Raw genomic sequence first — 18,354 nt, 5'->3', positions numbered from 1 at the left:
AACGACAACCCCCCACACTGCCCCAGCGCTCACTGCCCACTCTGCCAGACACCCACACAATACCAAGGGCACCTATCTATTAATGTCGAGTCCCCCTCGAGCTGTTGAAACTTTGATGACTCTGCAGTAATTCCCTGGGTTGCTCATGACTGGCTCCCCACTCTGTACCCAACTCCTTTTACTTGGTCTCTCCCAGATAGCGCATGTAGCCCATGCGCCCCCATGAAACTCTCAACACCACCCATTATAGGGGAGGCAGTGGCGTACTGGTATTGTCACTGGACTAGTAACCCAGAAACCCAGGTATTGCTCTGGGGACATGGGTTCGAATCCCACCACAGCAGAAGGTGGAATTTGAATTCAATTAATAAATCTGGAATTTAAAGCTAGTCTAATGATGGCCATGAAACCATTGTCGATTGTTGTAAAAACCCATCTGGTTCACTAATGTCCTTTAGGGAAGGAAATCTGCTGTCCTTACCTGGTCTGGCCTGCATGTGATTCCAGATCCACAGCAATGTGGTTGGCTCTTAAATGGCCTGGCAAGCCACTCAGTTCAAGGGCAATTAGGGATGGGCAATAAATGCTGGCCTGGCCTGCAATGCCCACATCCCATGAATGAATAAAAAAAAATTAATGTCAGCAAGCATTTTAATTGGCCTGAATGGGGTATGTGGTGGGATTGTGATCTGATCTCCCCTGCGCCCTGGTAAACATAGCTGGTGCCAGGAACAGCGTCAGCAAACCAGCACGTTGATCATTGCCAGAGGTGGGCCCCGTCCACCTCCAATCCAACCTCGGCAGGGCCCTGCTCCTCTCACCACAGATGCTGCCAGACCTGCTGAGCATTTCCAGCAATTTCTGTTTTTATTTCAGATTTCCAGTAGTTTGCTTTTCAATAATCTCCTAATTTTCTGATTGCAGGTGAGGGCGCCACCTCTTGGTTAATAGCCAGGAAGGAAGGGAAGAAAAGTTGAATAAATAACATCAAATTTATAAAGTATTAAAATAGTTAAGGAGGAATACATGCACTTTCGCATGTTCATAAAAAGGGGAATTAAGAAGTAATCTTCAGGGTTTTTGAAAAGATATTCCATTTTCTCATGTCATGCATCTTCTGCATTCATTTTGCAGGTTTGTTATTATCTGGAAACCTGTCTGTCTGCTTCAGGTTTACCATAAAATTCAATTTGCAGAAATACCATGTAAATTGAGCCACATCTGAGAACACTTATTGCATGTGCTGTTCACTGTGATCATGCTGCTTGTTATGGTTATGATTTATTATTGAACTCATCAAAGAAAATCTTATGTTTTCTATGCGAGAGTGAAGCTACAAATTAAAATCAGAAGTCAGCACTGGGTTAGTAATCAGAGAAGAGAAAAAAAGGAATACTTCCATTTTGTACAGCTGCTAATCATGTCATTGAAACTTCCCAAAATTCTTCATACTTTTTCAGAGTGTAATGACAGTTATGTAAGCACAGTGGGGAAACCATTCTGTGCCAGCCCACAAACAAGAATGAAAAGAATTATTAGTTAATTTGTGTTTCGTTTTTGGTATCGTTTGAGGAACAGTATCAGCGAAATCATTAGGAGAACTCTCTGTACTTCTTAAAATGCCCATCTGAACAGGCTGATGAGACCTCAGCTGAAAGTCTTATTGGAAGGATTCCATCACTGACATTACAGCATACTCAGTACTGTATGATAACACCAGCTCCGTAGGTAATTATTTGGCAGAGGACTGGAGTCTAAAATGGATTTTGATATTTAAGTTATTCTGTCCCTGGGAACCAGGCTATCTGTGTAATTCTGCATTTGCCTCAGTTTTCAGAAATGAGCCTCGCTGCCTGCCTGTTCATTATGGAGCAATGTGGGCTGCAGATGTGGATCAAGAGTGAGAAAACTGTCACAAATTAACATTTTAATTCTTCCATGTATTGAAATAATGTGAATTAGCATAAAAAATGCTACTAGCCATTTTGTCACTTTAAAATGGTGGCGTGCCAGGCGAAAAGACGTCCTGCAAGATGGCCTTCATCGGCCGAGGCATTGAGTACAAGAGTTGGGACGCCATGTTACAGTTGTACATGACGTTGGTTAGGCCGCATTTGGAGTACTGTGTGCAGTTCTGGTCGCCGCACTACAGGAAAGATGAGATTAAGCTAGAGAGGGTGCAAGAGAAAAGATTCACAAGGATGTTGCCTGGTTTGGAGGGCATGAGTTATAAAGAGAGATTGGATAGGCTGGGTCTGTTTTCCCTGGAGCGAAGGAGGCTGAGAGGGGACATGATAGAGGTATATAAAATTATGAGAGGCATAGATAGGGCAGATAGCCAGACTCTGTTTCCCATGGTAGGGGTGACTAAAACTAGAGGGCATAGATTTAAGGTGAGAGGGAGGAGGTTCAAGGGGATCAAAGGGGTAAATTTTTCACACAAAGAATAGTGGGTATCTGGAATGAGCTGCCTGAGGAGGTGGTGGAGGCAGGAACAGTAACAACATTTAAGAGGCATCTGGACAGGTACTTGAATGAGCAAGGCATAGAGGGATATGGAATTAATGCAGGCAGGTGGGATTAGTATAGATAGGCATTATGGTCAGCATGGACGTGGTGGGCCGAAGGGCCTGTTTCTATGCTGTACGACTCGATGACTCTATGCCTCTAGTAGGAGTACTCCAATTTGGCGTGGGAAGTGAAAAGTTATTTGCTAATTTTGTTTCAGGTATTATTCTTTACCTCCCCTTGTGCTTACCTATCAACATACGAATTAGGAGCAGGAGTAGGCCACTTGACTCCTCGAGCCTGCTCTGCCATTCAATAAGTTCATGGCTGAACTGATTACTCCACATTTCCACCTACCCCTGATAACCTTCCACCCCCTTGCTTATCAAGAATCTCTGCCTTAAAAATATTCAAAGACTCTGCTTCCACTGCCTTTTGAGGAAGAGAATTCCAAAGACTCACGACCCTCTGAGAGAAAATATTTCTCCTCATCTCTGTCTCTGGGAAACTCCTTATTTTTAAACAGTAACCCCTAGTTCAAGATTCTCCCACAAGGGGAAACATCCTTTCCACATCCACCCTGTCAAGACCCCTCAGGATATTATATGTTTCAATCAAGTTGCCTCTTAGTCTTCTAAATTCCAGCAGATACAAGCCTAGCCTGTCCAACCTTTCCTCATAAGACAACCCGCACATTCCAGGTATTAGTCTAGTAAACCTTCTCTGTATTGCCTCCACCGCATTTACACCCTTCCTCAAATAAGGAGACCAGTGCTGTACACAGTACTCCAGATGTGGTCTCACCCATGCCCTGTAGTTTCCTAATTGCGTGTTGTACCTGCATACTAACCTTTTGCAGTTCATGCACTTCTTTTTTTTCTTTCTTTTGGGCCTCCTTATCTCGAGAGACAATGGATACGCGCCTGGAGGTGGTCAGTGGTTTGTGAAGCAGCGCCTGGAGTGGCTATAAAGGCCAATTCTGGAGTGACAGGCTCTTCCACAGGTGCTGCAGAGAAATTTGTTTGTTGGGGCTGTTGCACAGTTGGCTCTCCCCTTGCGCCTCTGTCTTTTTTCCTGCCAACTACTAAGTCCATGCACTAGAACACCCAGATCCCTCTGCATCTCAGAGCTCTGCAATCTCTCACCATTTAGATAATATGCTTCTTTTTTGTTCTTCCTGCCAAAGTGGACAATTTCCCACTTTCCCACATGACACTCCATTTGCCAGTTCTTTGCCCACTCACTTAACCTATCAATATCCCTTTTTTCCCCCTTATGTCCTCTTCACAAGTTACTTTCCTACCTATCTTTATGTCATTAATACTGGGGAAGGAGAGAGCTGTTCCCTTGAGACGGGCTCCATTTGAACCATGCTGGAACCAGTGTCTTGGCGAATCGTATAACTAGGGTTGTAGATAGGACTTTAAACTAATTAGTGGGGGGGAGGATTCAATTGAAGGGAAGTTTAAAATATCATAAAGAAACAAGACAGCAGAGGTGCAGGGTAGTGAAGAGGCGAATGGTAATCAAAGTGTGACAGGAAGGGGCAGAAAATATAAGCAGAAGGGTGCAGCAGAAAATAGAACCAGAATAAGTAATGACAGCAAAAAGTCAAAGCTTAAGGCTCTTTATCTGACTGCACGCAGCATTTGGAACAAGATAGATGAGTTGATGGCACAAATCGAAATAAATGAATATGACTAGATAGCTATTACAGAGACGTGGTTGCAGGGTGACCAAGACTGGGAACTCAATATTCAAGGGCAGTCGTTGTTCCGGAAAAATAGGCAAAAAGGAAAAGGAGGTGGTGTAGCTTTGTTAATAAAGGAAGGTATCTGTGCAGTGGTGAGTCGTGATATAGGTGCAATAGATCGTGATGTGGAATCAGTTTGGGTGGAAATAAGGAATAGCAAGAGGAAGAAGTCACGGGTGGGAGTCGTCTATAGGCCCCAGAAGAGTTGCCCCACTGTAGGACAAAGTATAAATCGGGAAATAAAGGAGGCATGTAAGAAGGGCACTACATTTGTCATGGGTGATTTTAATCTGCATATTGACTGGACAAATCAGATTGGCAGAGGTAACATGGAAGACAAATTTGTAGAGTGCATCAGGGATTGTCACTTTAAAAAACATTTTTTTTTTATTCATTCATGGGATGTGGGCATCGCTGGCCAGGCCAGCATTTATTGCCCATCCCTAATTGCCCTTGAGAAGGTGGTGGTGAGCTGCCTTCTTGAACCGCTGCAGTCCATGTGAGGTAGGTACACCCACAGTGCTGTTAGGAAGGGAGTTCCAGGATTTTCACCCAGCGACAGTGAAGGAACGGCGATATAGTTCCAAGTCAGGATGGTGTGTAACTTGGAGAGGAACTTGCAGGTGGTGGTGTTCCCATGTATTTGCTGCCCTTGTCCTTCTAGTTGATAGAGGTCGCGGGTTTGGAAGGTGCTATCAAAGGTATCTAAGGTGCATTGCTGCAGTGCATCTTGTAGATGGTACACACTGCTGCCACTGTGCGTCAGTGTTGGAGAGAGTGACTGTTTGTGGATGGGGTGCCAATCAAACGGGCTGCTTTGTCCTGGATGGTGTCGAGCTTTTTGAGTGTTGTTGGAGCTGCACGCATCCAGGCAAGTGGAGAGTATTCCATCACACTCCTGACTTGTGCCTTGTAGATGGTGGACAGGCTTTGGGGAGTCAGGAAGTGAGTTACTCGCTGCAGAATTCCCAGCCTCTGACCTGCTCTTGTAGCCACGGTATTTATATGGTTACTCCAGTTCAGTTTCTGGTCAATGGTAGCCCCTAGGATGTTGATAGTGGGGGATTCAGCGATGGTAATGCCATTGAATGTCAAGGGGAGATGGTTAGATTCTCTCTTGTTGGAGATGGTCATTGCCTGGCACTTGTGTGGTGCGAATGTTATTTGCCACTGATCAGCCCAAGCCTGGATAATGTCCAGGTCTTGCTGCATTTCTACATGCATTTCTTCAGTATCTGAGGAATCACGAATGGTGCTGAACATTGTGCAATCATCAGCGAACATCCCCACTTCTGACCTAATGATTGAAGGAAGGTCATTGATGAAGCAGCTGAAGATGGTTGGACCTAGGACACTACCCTGAGGAACTCCTGCAGTGATGTCCTGGAGCTCAGATGATTGCCCTCCAACAAACACAACCATCTTCCTTTGTGCGAGGTATGACTCCAGCCAGCGGAGGGTTTTCCCCCCGATTCCCATTGACCTCAGTTTTGCTAGGGCTCCTTGATGCCATAATCGGTCAAATGCAGCCTTGATGTCAAGGGCAGTCACTCTCACCTCACCTCGTACTTAGAGCAATACGTTGCGGAACCTACCCGGAAACAGGTTATTTTAGATCCAGTAATGTGTAATGAGGTAGGATTAATAAGAGATATTGTAGTTAAGGTTCCCCGACGGGTAGCGATCACAACATGGTAGAATTTCAAATTGAGTTTGAGGGCGAGCAACTCGGGTCGCAAACCAGTGTCCTCAACTTAAATGAGGGCAATTACAGAGATATGAAGAAAGAGTTGTCTAAAGTGGGCTGGGAAAATAGACTAAGGGGAAGGTCAGTGGATGAGCAGTGGCAGACATTTAAGCAGATATTTATAATGCTCAGCAAAAATTTATCCAGGTCAAAAAGAAGGACTCGATGAGAAGGATGACTCACCCGTGGTTAATAAAGGCGGTCAAGGAGAGTATCCAATCAAAAACCAGGACATACGAAGTAGCGAAAACTAGTGATAGGCCAGAAGATTGGGAATTTTTTAGGAACCAGAAGCAGATGACTAAAAAGCTAATAAAGAGCGAGAAAATTGATTATGAAAGTGAATTGGCAAGAAATATAAAAACAAACAGCAAGAGCTTCTACAGGTAGAGAAAAGAAAGAGAGTAGCTGAAGTAAAGAACAAAGAACAGTACAGCACAGGAACAGGCCATTCGGCCCTCCAAGCCTGCGCCGATCTTGATGCCTGCCTAAACTAACACCTTCTGCACTTCCGGGGCCCATATCCCGCTATTCCCTTCCTGTTCATATATTTGTCAAGATGTCTCTCAAACGTCGCTATCGTATCTGCTTCCACCACCTCCCCTGGCAGCAAGTTCCAGGCACTCACCACCCTCTGTGTAAAAAAACTTGCCTTGCACATCCCCTCTAAACTTTGCCCCTCGCACCTTAAACCTATGTCCCCTAGTAACTGACTCTTCCACCCTGGGAAAAAGCTTCTGACTATCCACTCTGTCCATGCCGCTCATAACTTTGTAAACCTCGATCATGTCGCCCCTCCACCTCCGTCGTTCCAGTGAAAACAATCCGAGTTTTTCCAACCTCTCCTCATAGTTAATGCCCTCCAGACCAGGCAACATCCTGGTAAACCTCCTCTGTACCCTCTCCAAAGCCTCCACGTCCTTCTGGTAGTGTGGCGACCAGAAATGCACGCAATATTCTAAGTGTGGCCTAACTAAGGTTCTGTACAGCTGCAACATGACTTGCCAATTTTTATACTCTATGCCCCGACTGATGAAGGCAAGCATGCCGTATGCCTTCTTGACTACCTTATCCACCTGCGTTGCCACTTTCAGTGACCTGTGGACCTGTACGCCCAGATCTCTCTGCCTGTCAATACTCCTCAGGGTTTTGCCATTCACTGTATACCTCCCACCTGCATTATACCTTCCAAAATGCATTACCTCACATTTGTCCGGATTAAACTCCATCTGCCATTTCTCCGCCCAAGTCTCCAACCGATCTATATCCTGCTGTATCCTCTGACAATCCTTATCATTATCCGCAACTCCACCAACCTTTGTGTCGTCCGCAAACTTACTAATCAGCCCAGCTACATTTTCCTCCAAATCATTTATATATACTCCAAACAGCAAAGGTCCCAGCACTGATCCCTGTGGAACACCACTAGTCACATCCCTCCATTCAGAAAAACACCCATCCACTGTTACCCTCTGTCTTCTGTGACTGAGCCAGTTCTGTATCCATCTTGCCAGCTCACCTCTGATCCCGTGTGACTTCACCTTTTGCACCAGTCTGCCATGCGGGACCTTGTCAAAGGCTTTACTAAAGTCCATATAGACAACATCCACCGCCCTTCCCTCATCAATCATCTTCGTCACTTCCTCAAAAAACTCAACCAAATTAGTAAGACACGACCTCCCCTTCACAAAACCATGCTGTCTCTCGCTAATAAGTTCGTTTGTTTCCAAATGGGAGTAAATTCTGTCCCGAAGAATCCTCTCTAATAGTTTCCCTACCACTGACGTAAGGCTCACCGGCCTATAATTTCCTGGATTATCCTTACCACCCTTCTTAAACAAAGGAACAACATTGGTTATTCTCCAGTCCTCTGGGACCTCACCTGTAGCCAATGAGGATGCAAAGATTTCTGTCACGACCCCAGCAATTTCTTCCCTTGCCTCCCTCAGTAGTCTAGGGTAGATCCCATCAGACCCTGGGGACTTATCTACCTTAATGCTTTGCAAGACACCCAACACCTCCTCCTTTTTGATAATGTAAGCGTGGGACCCTTGGAGGATGCGACTGGAGAACTGATAATGGGGAACAGGGAAATGGCAGATAATGTAAATAAATATTTTGCATTGGTCTTCACGGTGGAGGACACTATAAACATCTCACAGATATCAGATAAGCAAGGAGCTAATGGGAGGAAAGATCTTGTAACAGTCTCTATCACGAGGGACAAAGTATTTGACAAACTAATGGGACTAAAGGCAGTCAAGTTGCCAGGACCTAACGGCCAAGGGTTGTAAAGGAAGTGGCTGCAGGAATAGTGGAGGCATTGGTCGTAATATTCCAGAACTGACCGGATTCTGTGAGGGTCCCAGCGGATTGGTAAACCGCTAATGTGACGTCCCTGTTCAATAAGGGAGGGAGACAAAAAGCAAGAAATTATAGGCCAGTCAGCCTAACATCGGCCGGGAAAATTCTAGAATCCATTATTGAGGAAGAAATAGCAGGACATTTAGAAAAGCTTACACAATCAAACAGAATGAACATGGTTTTGTGAAAGGAAAATCATGTTTGAAAAATGTGCTAGAGTTCTTTGAGGATATAACAAGCAGAGTTGATAAAGGGGAACCGGTAGATGTAGTGTATTTAGATTTCAGAAGGCATTCGATAAGGTGCCACATAAAAGATTATTGTACAAGATAAGAGCTCAGGGTATTGAGGTAATGTATTAGCATAGAGCGAGGATTGGTTAACTCACAGAAGACAGAGAGTCGGGATTAATAGGTCTTTTGCAGTTTGGAAAGATGTAACAAGTGGAGTGCTGCAGGGATCAGTCCTCGGGCCTCAATTATTTACTGTCTATATTAATGACTTGGAGGAGGGAGCAGAGTGTAATATATCCAAATTTGCTGATGATACAAAAGTAAGTGGGAGGGCATGTTGTGATGAGGACATAAGGAATCTGCAAGGGGATATAGATAGTGAGTGGGCAAAAACTTGGCAGATGAAGTTTAATGTCGGAAAGTGTGAGGTCATACACTTTGGTAGGAAAAATCAAAAGGCAGACTATTATTTAAATGGAGAGAGACTCCAAAAAAGTGCAGAACAGAGGGATCTGGGTGTTCTTGTGCATGAAACACAAAAAGTTAGCATGCAGATGCAGCAAGTAATTAAGAAGGCAAATGGAATTTTGGCCTTTATTGCTGGGGGGGTTGGAGTTTAAAAATAGGGAAGTCTTGTTACAACTGTACAGGGTGTTAGTGAGGGTGCACCTGGAGTACTGTGTACAGTTTTGGTCCCCGTATTTAAGAAAGGATATACTGACATTGGAGACAGTTATGTCCTGGATGGTGTCAAGCTTCTTGAGTGTTGTTGGAGCTGCCAGCTGACTTGTACCTTTTAGATGGTGGACAGGCTTTGGGGAGTCAGGAAGTGAGTTACTCGCTGCAGAATTCCCAGCCTCTGACCTGCTCTTGTAGCCACGGTATTTATATGGTTACTCCAGTTCAGTTTCTGCTCAATGGTAACCCCCAGGATGTTGATAGTGGGGGATTCCGCGATCATAATGCCATTGAATGTCAAGGGGAGATGGTTAGATTCTCTCTTGTTGGAGATGGTCATTGCCTGGCACTTATGAGGCAGGAATGGTACTTGCCACTTATCAGCCCAAGCCTGGATATTGTCCAGGTCTTGCTGTATTTCTACACGGACTGCCTCAGTATCTGAGGAGTCACGAATGGTGCTGAACATTGTGCAATCATCAGCGATCATCCCCACTTCTGCCCTTATGATTGAAGTATTGCTGAAGCAGCTGAAGATGGTTGGGCCTAGGACACTACCCTGAGGAACTCCTGCAGTGATGTCCTGGAGCTCAGATGATTGACCTCCAACAACCACAACCATCTTTCTTTGCGCTAGGTACAACTCTAACCAGCGGAGAGTTTTTCCCCCGATTCCCATTGACTCCAGTTTTGCTCGGGTTCCTTGATGGCATACTCGGTCTAATGCTGCCTCGATGTCAAGGGCAGTCACTCTCACCTCACCTTAGTGGAAGGAGGCGGAAGTTGATGGTCGAGAGTTGTTCTTGCGATTGGAAGCCTGTGACCAGTGGTGTGCCACAGGGATCGGTGCTGGACCCTTGCTGTTTGTAGCATACATTAATGATTTAGATGTGAATATAGGAGGTATGATCAATATGTTCACAAATGACACGAAAATTGGTGGTGTCATAGATAGTGAGGAGGAAAGCAGGACGATATAGATCGGCTGGTAAGATGGGTAGAGCAGTGGCAAATGGAATTTAATCCTGAGAAGTGTGAGGTGATGCATTTTGGGAGGCCCAACAAGGCAAGGGAATATACAATGGATGGTAGGATCCTAGGAGGTACAGAGGGTTAAGGGACCTTGGAGAACCTGTCCATAGATCACTGAAGGCAGCAGCAAAGGTAGATAAGGTGGTTAGGAAGGCATATGGAATGCTTACCTTTATTAGCCAAGGCATAGAATATAAGAGCAGGGAGATTATGATGGAGCTGTATCAAACGTTAGTTCGACCACAGCTGGAGTACTGTGTATATAGGAAGGATGTGACTGCACTGGAGAGGGTGCAAAGGAGATTCACCAGGATGTTGCCTGGGCTGGAGCATTTCAGCTATGAAGAGAGACTGGATAGGTTAAGGTTGTTTTCTTTAGAGCAGAGAAGGCTGAGGGGGGACCTGACTGAGGTATACAAAATTATGAGGGGCATAGATAGAGTAGATAGGAAGAAACTTTTTCCCTAAGCGGAGGGGTCAATAACCAGGGGGCAAGATTTAAGGTAAGGGGCAGGAAAGACTTTTACATCCAGAGGGTGGTTGGAATTTGGAACACACTGCCTGAAGGGGTGGTAGAGGCAGGAACCCTCACAACATTTAAGAAGTATTTAGATGAGCACGTGAAACGCTATAGCATACAAGGCTACGGGCCAAGTGCTGGAAAACGGGATTAGAATGGATGCTTGATGGCCGGCATAGACATGATGGGCCAAAGGGCCTGTTTCTATGCTATGTAACTATGACAATGACTCTCTGACCTCTTGAGTTCTGCTCTTTTGTCCATGTTTGAACCAAGGGTGTAATGAGGTCAGGAACTGAGTGGCTCTGGCGGAACCCAAACTGAGCGTCAATGAGCAGGTTATTGCTAAGAAAGTGCCGCTTGATGGCACTGTTGAAACACCTTCCATCACTTTACTGATGATTGAGAGTAGACTGCTGGGGCAGTAATTGGCCGGGTTGGACCTGTCTTGCTTTTTGTGTGCAGGTCTTACCTGGACAATTTTCCACATTGCCAGGTAGATGTCAGTGTTGTAGTTGTACTGGAACAGCTTGGCTAGGGGCGCGTCAAGTTCTGGAGCACAGGTCTTCAGTACTATTGCTGGAATGTTGTCAGGGCCTGTAGCCTTTGCAGTATCCAGTGCCTTCAGTCATTTCTTGACATCACGTGAAGTGAATCGAATTGGCTGAAGACTGGCATCTCTGATGCTGGGGACTTCAGGAGAAGGTCGAGATGGATCATCAACTTGGCACTTCTGGCTGAAGATTTTTGCAAATGCTTCAGCCGTATCTTTCTCACTGACATGCTGGGCTCCTCCATCATTGAGGATGGGGATGTTTGTGGAGCCACCTCCTCCAGTTAGTTGCTTAATTGTCCACCCCCATTCACAACTGGATGTGGCAGGACTGAAGAGCTTAGATCTGACTGTTGGTTATGGGATTGCTTAGCTCTGTCTATCGCATGCTGCTTACGCTGTTTGGCATGCAAGTAGTCCTGAGTTGTAGCATCACCAGATTGACATCTCATTTTGAGGCATGCCCTCCTGCACTCTTCTTGAACCAGGGTTGGTCCCCCGGCTTGATGGTAATGGTAGGATGGGGGATACGCCAGGCCATGAGATTACAGATTGTGGTTGAGTACAATGGATGGTGTCAAGCTTCTTGAGTGTTGTTGGAGCTGCACCCATCCAGACAAGTGGAGAATATTCCATCACACTCCTGACTTGTGTCTTGTAGATGGTGGACAGGCTTTGGGGATTCAGGAGGTGGGTTACTCGTCACAGAATTCCCAGCCTCTGACCAACTCTTGTAGCCACAGTATTTAGGTGGCTGGTCCAGTTCAGTTTCTGGTCAATGGTAACCCCCAGGATGTTGATAGTGGGAGATTCAGCGATCATAATGCCTTTGAATGTCAAGCGGCGATGGTTAGAATCTCTCTTGTTGGAGATGGTCATTTCCCTGGCACTCGTGGGGTGCAAATGTTTCTTGCCACTTATCAGGCCAAGACTGAATGTTGTCCAGGTCTTGCTGCATTAGGGCATGAGTTATTTCAGTATCTGAGGGGTTGTGAATGGTACTGAACGCTGTGTAATCATTAGCGAACATCGCCACTTCTGGAATTATGTTGGAGGGAAGATCATTGATGAAGCAGCTGAAGATGATTGGGCCTAGGACACTACCCTGAGGAACTCCTGCAGCGATGTCCTGAGGCTGAGATGATTGGCCTCCAACAACCACAACCATCTTCCTTTGTGCTAGGTATGACTCCAGTCTGTGGAGACTTTTCCCCCTGATTCCCACTGACTCCAGTTTTGCTTGGGCTCCTTGATGCCACACTCAGTCCAGTGCTGCTTTGATGTCAAGGGCAGTCACTGTCACCTCACCTCTGGAATTCAGCACTTTTGTCCATGTTTGGACCAAGGCTGTAATGAGGTCTGGAGCTGAGATCCCCGGTGGAACCCAAACTGAGCGTCAGTGAATGGGTTCTTGATATCATGTGGAGCAAATGAAATTGGCTGAAGAATGACATCTATGATGGTGGAGATCTAAGAAGGAGGCCGAGATGGATCATCCACTCGGCAATTCTGGCTGAAGACAAAGTTGGTCCCTTGGCTTGATGGTAATGGTAGAGTGAGGGATATGCTGGGCCATGAGGTTACAGATTGTGGTTGAATACATCATCTCCACAAGGATTGTGCGGTGGCCACTCCAACTAATACTGTCATGGATAGATGCAGCTGCAACAGGTAGATTGGTGAGGACAAGGTCAAGAAGGGTTTCTCTCATCGCCTGCCGCAGACCCTGTCTGGCAGGTAAGTCCTTCAGGACTTGGCCAGCTTGGTCAGTAGTGGTGCTATTGAGCCAGTCTTGGTGATAGACATTGAAGCTCCCCACCCAGAGTACCCAGGGGAAAGGTTTAGGGGGGATATGCGTGGAAAGTTCTTTACGCAGAGGGTGGTGGGTGCCTGGAACGCGTTGCCAGCGGAGGTGGTAGACGCGGGCACGATAGCGTCTTTTAAGATGTATCTAGACAGATACATGAATGGGCAGGAAGCAAAGAGATACAGACCCTTAGAAAATAGGCGACATGTTTAGATAGAGGATCTGGATCGGCGCAGGCTTGGAGGGCCAAAGGGCCTGTTCCTGTGCTGTAATTTTCTTTGTTCTTTGTTCTTTGTACATTCTGTGCCCTTACTACCCTCAGTGCTTCCTCAAAGTGGTGAGCAACATGGAGAAGCACTGATTCATCAGCTGAGGGAGGGTGATTTTTTTTATTTGTTGATGGGATGTGGGCGTCGCTGATCATGCTCGCATTTATTGCCCATCCCTAATTGCCCTTTAACATGAATGGCTTGCAAGGCCAATTCAGAGGGCATTTAAGAGTCAACCACATTGCTGTGGGTCTGGAGTCACATGTAGGCCAGACCAGGTAAGGACAGCAGATTTTCTTCCCTAAAGGACATTAGTGAACCAGATGGGTTTTTACAACAATCAACAATGGTTTCATGGTCACCACTAGACTTGTTTTTTAATTCCAGATTTTTATTAATTGAGTTCAAATTCCATCATCTGCCAATGGTGGGATTCGAACCCATGTCCCCAGAGCATAAGCCTGGGTCTCTGGGTTACGAGTCAAGTGACATTACCACTACGCCACCACCTCCCCAAATCATCAGGAGGTTTCCTTACCCATGTTTGACCTGATGCCATGAGACGTTATGGGGTCCAGAGTCAATGTTGAGGACTCTAACGGCCACTCCTTCCCGATTGCATACCACTTTGCCGCCACCCCTGGTGGGTTTGTCCTGTCGATGGGACAGGACATGCTCAGGGAAGGTGATGGAGGAGTTTCGGACATTGGATGTAAGGTATGATTTGGTGAATATGACTGTTGTTTGACTAGTCTGTGGGACAGCTCTCCCAACTTTGGCACAAGTCCCCATATGTTAGTGAGGGGAATTTGCAGGGTCAAATGGGCAGGGTCTGCCTTTGTTATTTCTGGTGCCGAGTTCGATGTTGGGTTGTCTGTCCAGTTATACTCCTATTCGAATTTTCTGTAGCAGTTTGATACAGCTGAGTGTCTTGTTAGGCCATTTCAGAGGGCAGTTAAGAGTTAACCACATTGCTGTGTGTCTGGAGTCACATGTCGGTCAGATCAGGTAAGGATGGCAGATTTTCTTCCCTGAAGGACATTAGTGAACCAGATGCGTTTTTCATTACAATCTGGTAGTTTCATGATCATCATTTCTGGGACTAGTATTTTATTTCAGATTTATTAATTAATTGAATTTAAATTCTGCCAGCTGCCATGGTGGGATGTGAATTCGTATCTCTGGATCATTAGTCTGGGCCTCTGGATTACCAGTCTAGTAATATCACCACTATGCTACCTTCCCCCATAATGTCCGTCCATAATGCATTTATGCACATAAACATAAGCATAACTCTGGCAAAGTCATGGTGGCAAAGTGGGAACAGCTTCAAGAAAATTCCCAGCCTTTGTTAAAAAAAGGCAAAGGGTTCTTTCTATCTGTGATCTGAGTGGGAAGACTCAGGAAATGAGCTGCAACTGACCTTGCATTATTTCTTGTAAGGATTCAGAATATTATCATTCCATCTGCGAAGGACTTCTCTGTCCTCGGCCTCCAACAATGATCGAATGAAGCTCACCTCAAACTCAAGGAACAACATTTAATTTTTCGATTAGGTAACTAGCCTTCCAGTCTCAACATTGAGTTCAATATCCTCAGACCATAGCCACCGCTCACATTTTCTCAGACAGTGGAAATGATTGTGTTGTAGCCATTTGCACCTCCTTTGGACCCATTTGTGTTACCTTTTGCCTTGCGCTAATCATCCCTTTTGTCATTTAATCACTCCTGCCTTCCACCCTATCACAGACTTTCCCTTGCAAGGGGAGGGAGTGGGGAACAGTTGGGCGGGATGGAGTGAGGAGGGAGCAGAGAGGAGAAGTAGCAAGTGGTTGGACGGGAAGGAGCGGGGAAGAGAAGCCAATGCAGAATTTATGTGCTTCTGTGTGTAAGATTGAGCAGCGCCATCTTTATTACAGGCAGCTGCCTGAGACATCACCGACAGTGACATTTTGCTCAATGAAATTGCATCTGTGCATGTGCAGGTAGTGCATCATTTAGTGGTTGCGTTGTCAAAAACACATTCAACTGTTAAATCTAACCTCTTCCAGTTCTGATGAAAGGTTATCGACCTGAAACATTAATTCTGTTTCTCTCTCCACAGATATTGCTGAATGTTTAGAGCATTTTCTATTTTTATTATCTTTGAAATATAGGCTGGGAATACATTAAAAAGTAAGTTACTTACCTAGAACAAAAGCAGCTATGTAATTTGCGATATCACCAACGCCAATAAAAAAGTACAGGATGCAGAACATTTCCCAACTCTGAGAGGCCAGCTGAATTAAGTTTAAGATTGTCTGCAGGGCTATGCCTCCAAAGAGAACAACTTTTCTTCCATACCTTTAAACAACAAATGTATATTTAATTTCAAGCACTAAAAAAGTTATGCTTCAACTTTTCCGCCATGCCTTTGAACAAATTTTTTTTTTATCCTTTTGTGCGATGCTGCTTTTGCCCATCCTAATTGCCCTTGAACTGAGTGGCTTGCTAGGCCATTTCAGAGGGCAGTTAAGAGTCAACCACATTGCTGTGGGCCTGGGGTCACATGTAGGCCAGACCAGGTAAGGACAGCAGATTTCCACCCCTAAAGGACATTCGTGAACCAGATGAGTTTTTCCAACACTTGATGACAATTTCATGGCTTAATACTGAGACTAGTGAGACTAGATAGGTAGGAAAGTAACTTGTGAAGAGGACATAAGGAGGCAAAAAGGGTTAAGTGCTAAAAAGATAGGTTAAGTGAGTGGGCAAAGAACTGGCAAATGGAGTATAACGTGGGAAAGTGTAAAATTGTCCACTTTGGCAGGAAGAATAAAAAAGAAGCATATTATCTAAATGGTGAGACATTGCAGAGCTCTGAGATGCAGAGGGATCTGGGCATCTGAGTGCGTGAATCGCAAAAGGTTAGTATGCAGGTACAGCACGTAATTTGGAAAGTTAATAGGATGTTATTGTTTATCACAAGGGGAATTGAATATAGAAGTAGGGAGGTTATGCTTCAGCTATACAGGGCATTGGTGAGACCACATCTGGAATACTGTGTACAGTATTGGTCTCCTTATTTAAGGAAGGATGTAAATGCATTGCAGGCAGTACGGAGAAGGTTTACTCGACTAATACCTGGAATGGGTGGGCTGTCTTATGAGGAAAGATTGGACAGGCTAGACTTGTATCCACTGAAATTTAGAAGACTAAGAGGCAACTTGATTGAAACATATAATATCCTGAGGGGTCTTGACAGGGTGGATGTGGAAAGGATGTTTCCCCTTGTGGGAGAATCTTGAACTAGGGGTTACTGTTTAAAAATAAGGAGTTTCCCAGAGACAGAGATGAGGAGAATTTTTTTCTCTCAGAGGGTCGTAAGTCTTTGGAATTCTCTTCCTCAAAAGGCAGTGGAAGCAGAGTCTTTGAATATTTTTAAGGCAGAGATAGACAGATTCTTGATAAGCAAGGGGGTAGAAGGTTATCGGGGGTAGGTGGAAATGTGGAGTAATCAGTTCAGCCATGAACCTATTGAATGGCGGAGCAGGCTCGAGGAGTCAAGTGGCCTACTGCTGCTCCTAATTCGTGTGTTCGTATTCCAGATTTTTAATTAATTTAAATTTCACCAGCTGCAATGATGGGATTTGAACTCATGTCCCCAGGGCTTACTAGACTAGGGACAATGATAGGCATTGGGACCCAGGCCTACACATGATGCAGCAACAAGCTGCTGCTATGAGGTCCGGTGGCTGGATTATGTTAATAAGGTGGAATTTCTGCAGTATTTTACCGAAACTCTTATCACAACTTTGGCAAAAGATCGACAGACACCCCAGCTCATTGTCTGTGTTTGATTGATCTGAATAGCTGAGTAGCATAGTTATGAGAAATACATTTAATCACTTTTGCTCTGGTCTATGTTTAAAGGGTTTTGAGGATATATTTTGGATTGACACATCAAATCAGCAGTCGCTCTACAGCCAACACCAAACAGATCAGGAACTGTGTTTTAAGGTACAGTCTTGTCTTGTGTGTCAGTAGAGGAGAAGCATTTTTTAATATATCCTGTGCTGATGCGGTGAATTATATAATTACAGTAAAACTATCGTTCCACGACTGAGAGAATGTTTATTCCCTGGTACATGATATCTCCAGTAAGCACTAACAATTAAATGGTAAAGAATGCAAAATGTATTTTATAGTATTCTTGTTTATTGAATCCTGTACCTGTCTGAAAGTTGTCCTGAGATTATCGAACCACACAGCACTCCCAGGAAAAATACTGATGTGGTAAATGGCCCTTTCCAGTTATTGTCACATACTAGGTCCCACTGCAGGGAGGTATAAAATATAATTAAAGACACAGATACTAAGATTTTTATTTTAGGATGTTGCTAGCACTGTTAAAATACTTCTGCAAAACTCTTACACAACAACCTAATTTTCATTTAGCTTTTTGAAACAATTACAGGAGCTTTTTTTATCGGAGTCATTGCGAGAGTTATGTCTATCCTGTGCTTATGTAAGAACAGGAGTCTTCTATCATGTAATGCATAATGTTCTACTGGGTTTATTTAACACTACAACATCTAATTGTTGTTGAATAAACATAGGCTCCAGGCCTATCAGGATTTAATGGTAATTTGGTCAAGTCACTTTGCAGGTTGGAAAATTCTTGTAACTTTCAGGTTCCAGGTCAAAGCCTGTCTTCCTCATCTGTTAAGATTATTTTACATCTGTAGTAAAATGTGTCATCTCGTGTCATCTTACAACATTATGCTAGCTGCATGGAGCCTCACCAGCCAGGTGTGCATATTCTAAATTTAGGTGCATGCTGCATGTGATTACAACTAACTAACAGAATGGTTAGAAAATTCTGTATGATGAGCATGGCATTTTCAGCAT

At 44.7% G+C, this 18,354-nt stretch overlaps 1 protein-coding gene across 1 annotated transcript in view; it reads right to left on the bottom strand.

Moving 5' to 3' along the window:
- The window catches only part of LOC137368641 (organic cation/carnitine transporter 2-like), a 161,010-nt gene that overhangs the window by 123,709 nt on the left and 18,947 nt on the right, over positions 1 to 18,354 (bottom strand). The window contains exons 2-3 of the mRNA XM_068028781.1: positions 17,677 to 17,780; positions 15,653 to 15,807 (exon numbers count right to left, since the gene is read on the bottom strand). Coding sequence (XP_067884882.1) covers positions 15,653 to 15,807; positions 17,677 to 17,780 — 259 coding nt within the window. The remainder of the gene's footprint in view (positions 1 to 15,652; positions 15,808 to 17,676; positions 17,781 to 18,354) is intronic.

The sequence above is a fragment of the Heterodontus francisci genome, chromosome 4 (assembly GCF_036365525.1).
Source record: "Heterodontus francisci isolate sHetFra1 chromosome 4, sHetFra1.hap1, whole genome shotgun sequence".
In the NCBI taxonomy this organism is placed as follows: domain Eukaryota; kingdom Metazoa; phylum Chordata; class Chondrichthyes; order Heterodontiformes; family Heterodontidae; genus Heterodontus; species Heterodontus francisci.
This window is presented reverse-complemented; position numbering and strand designations above follow the sequence as displayed.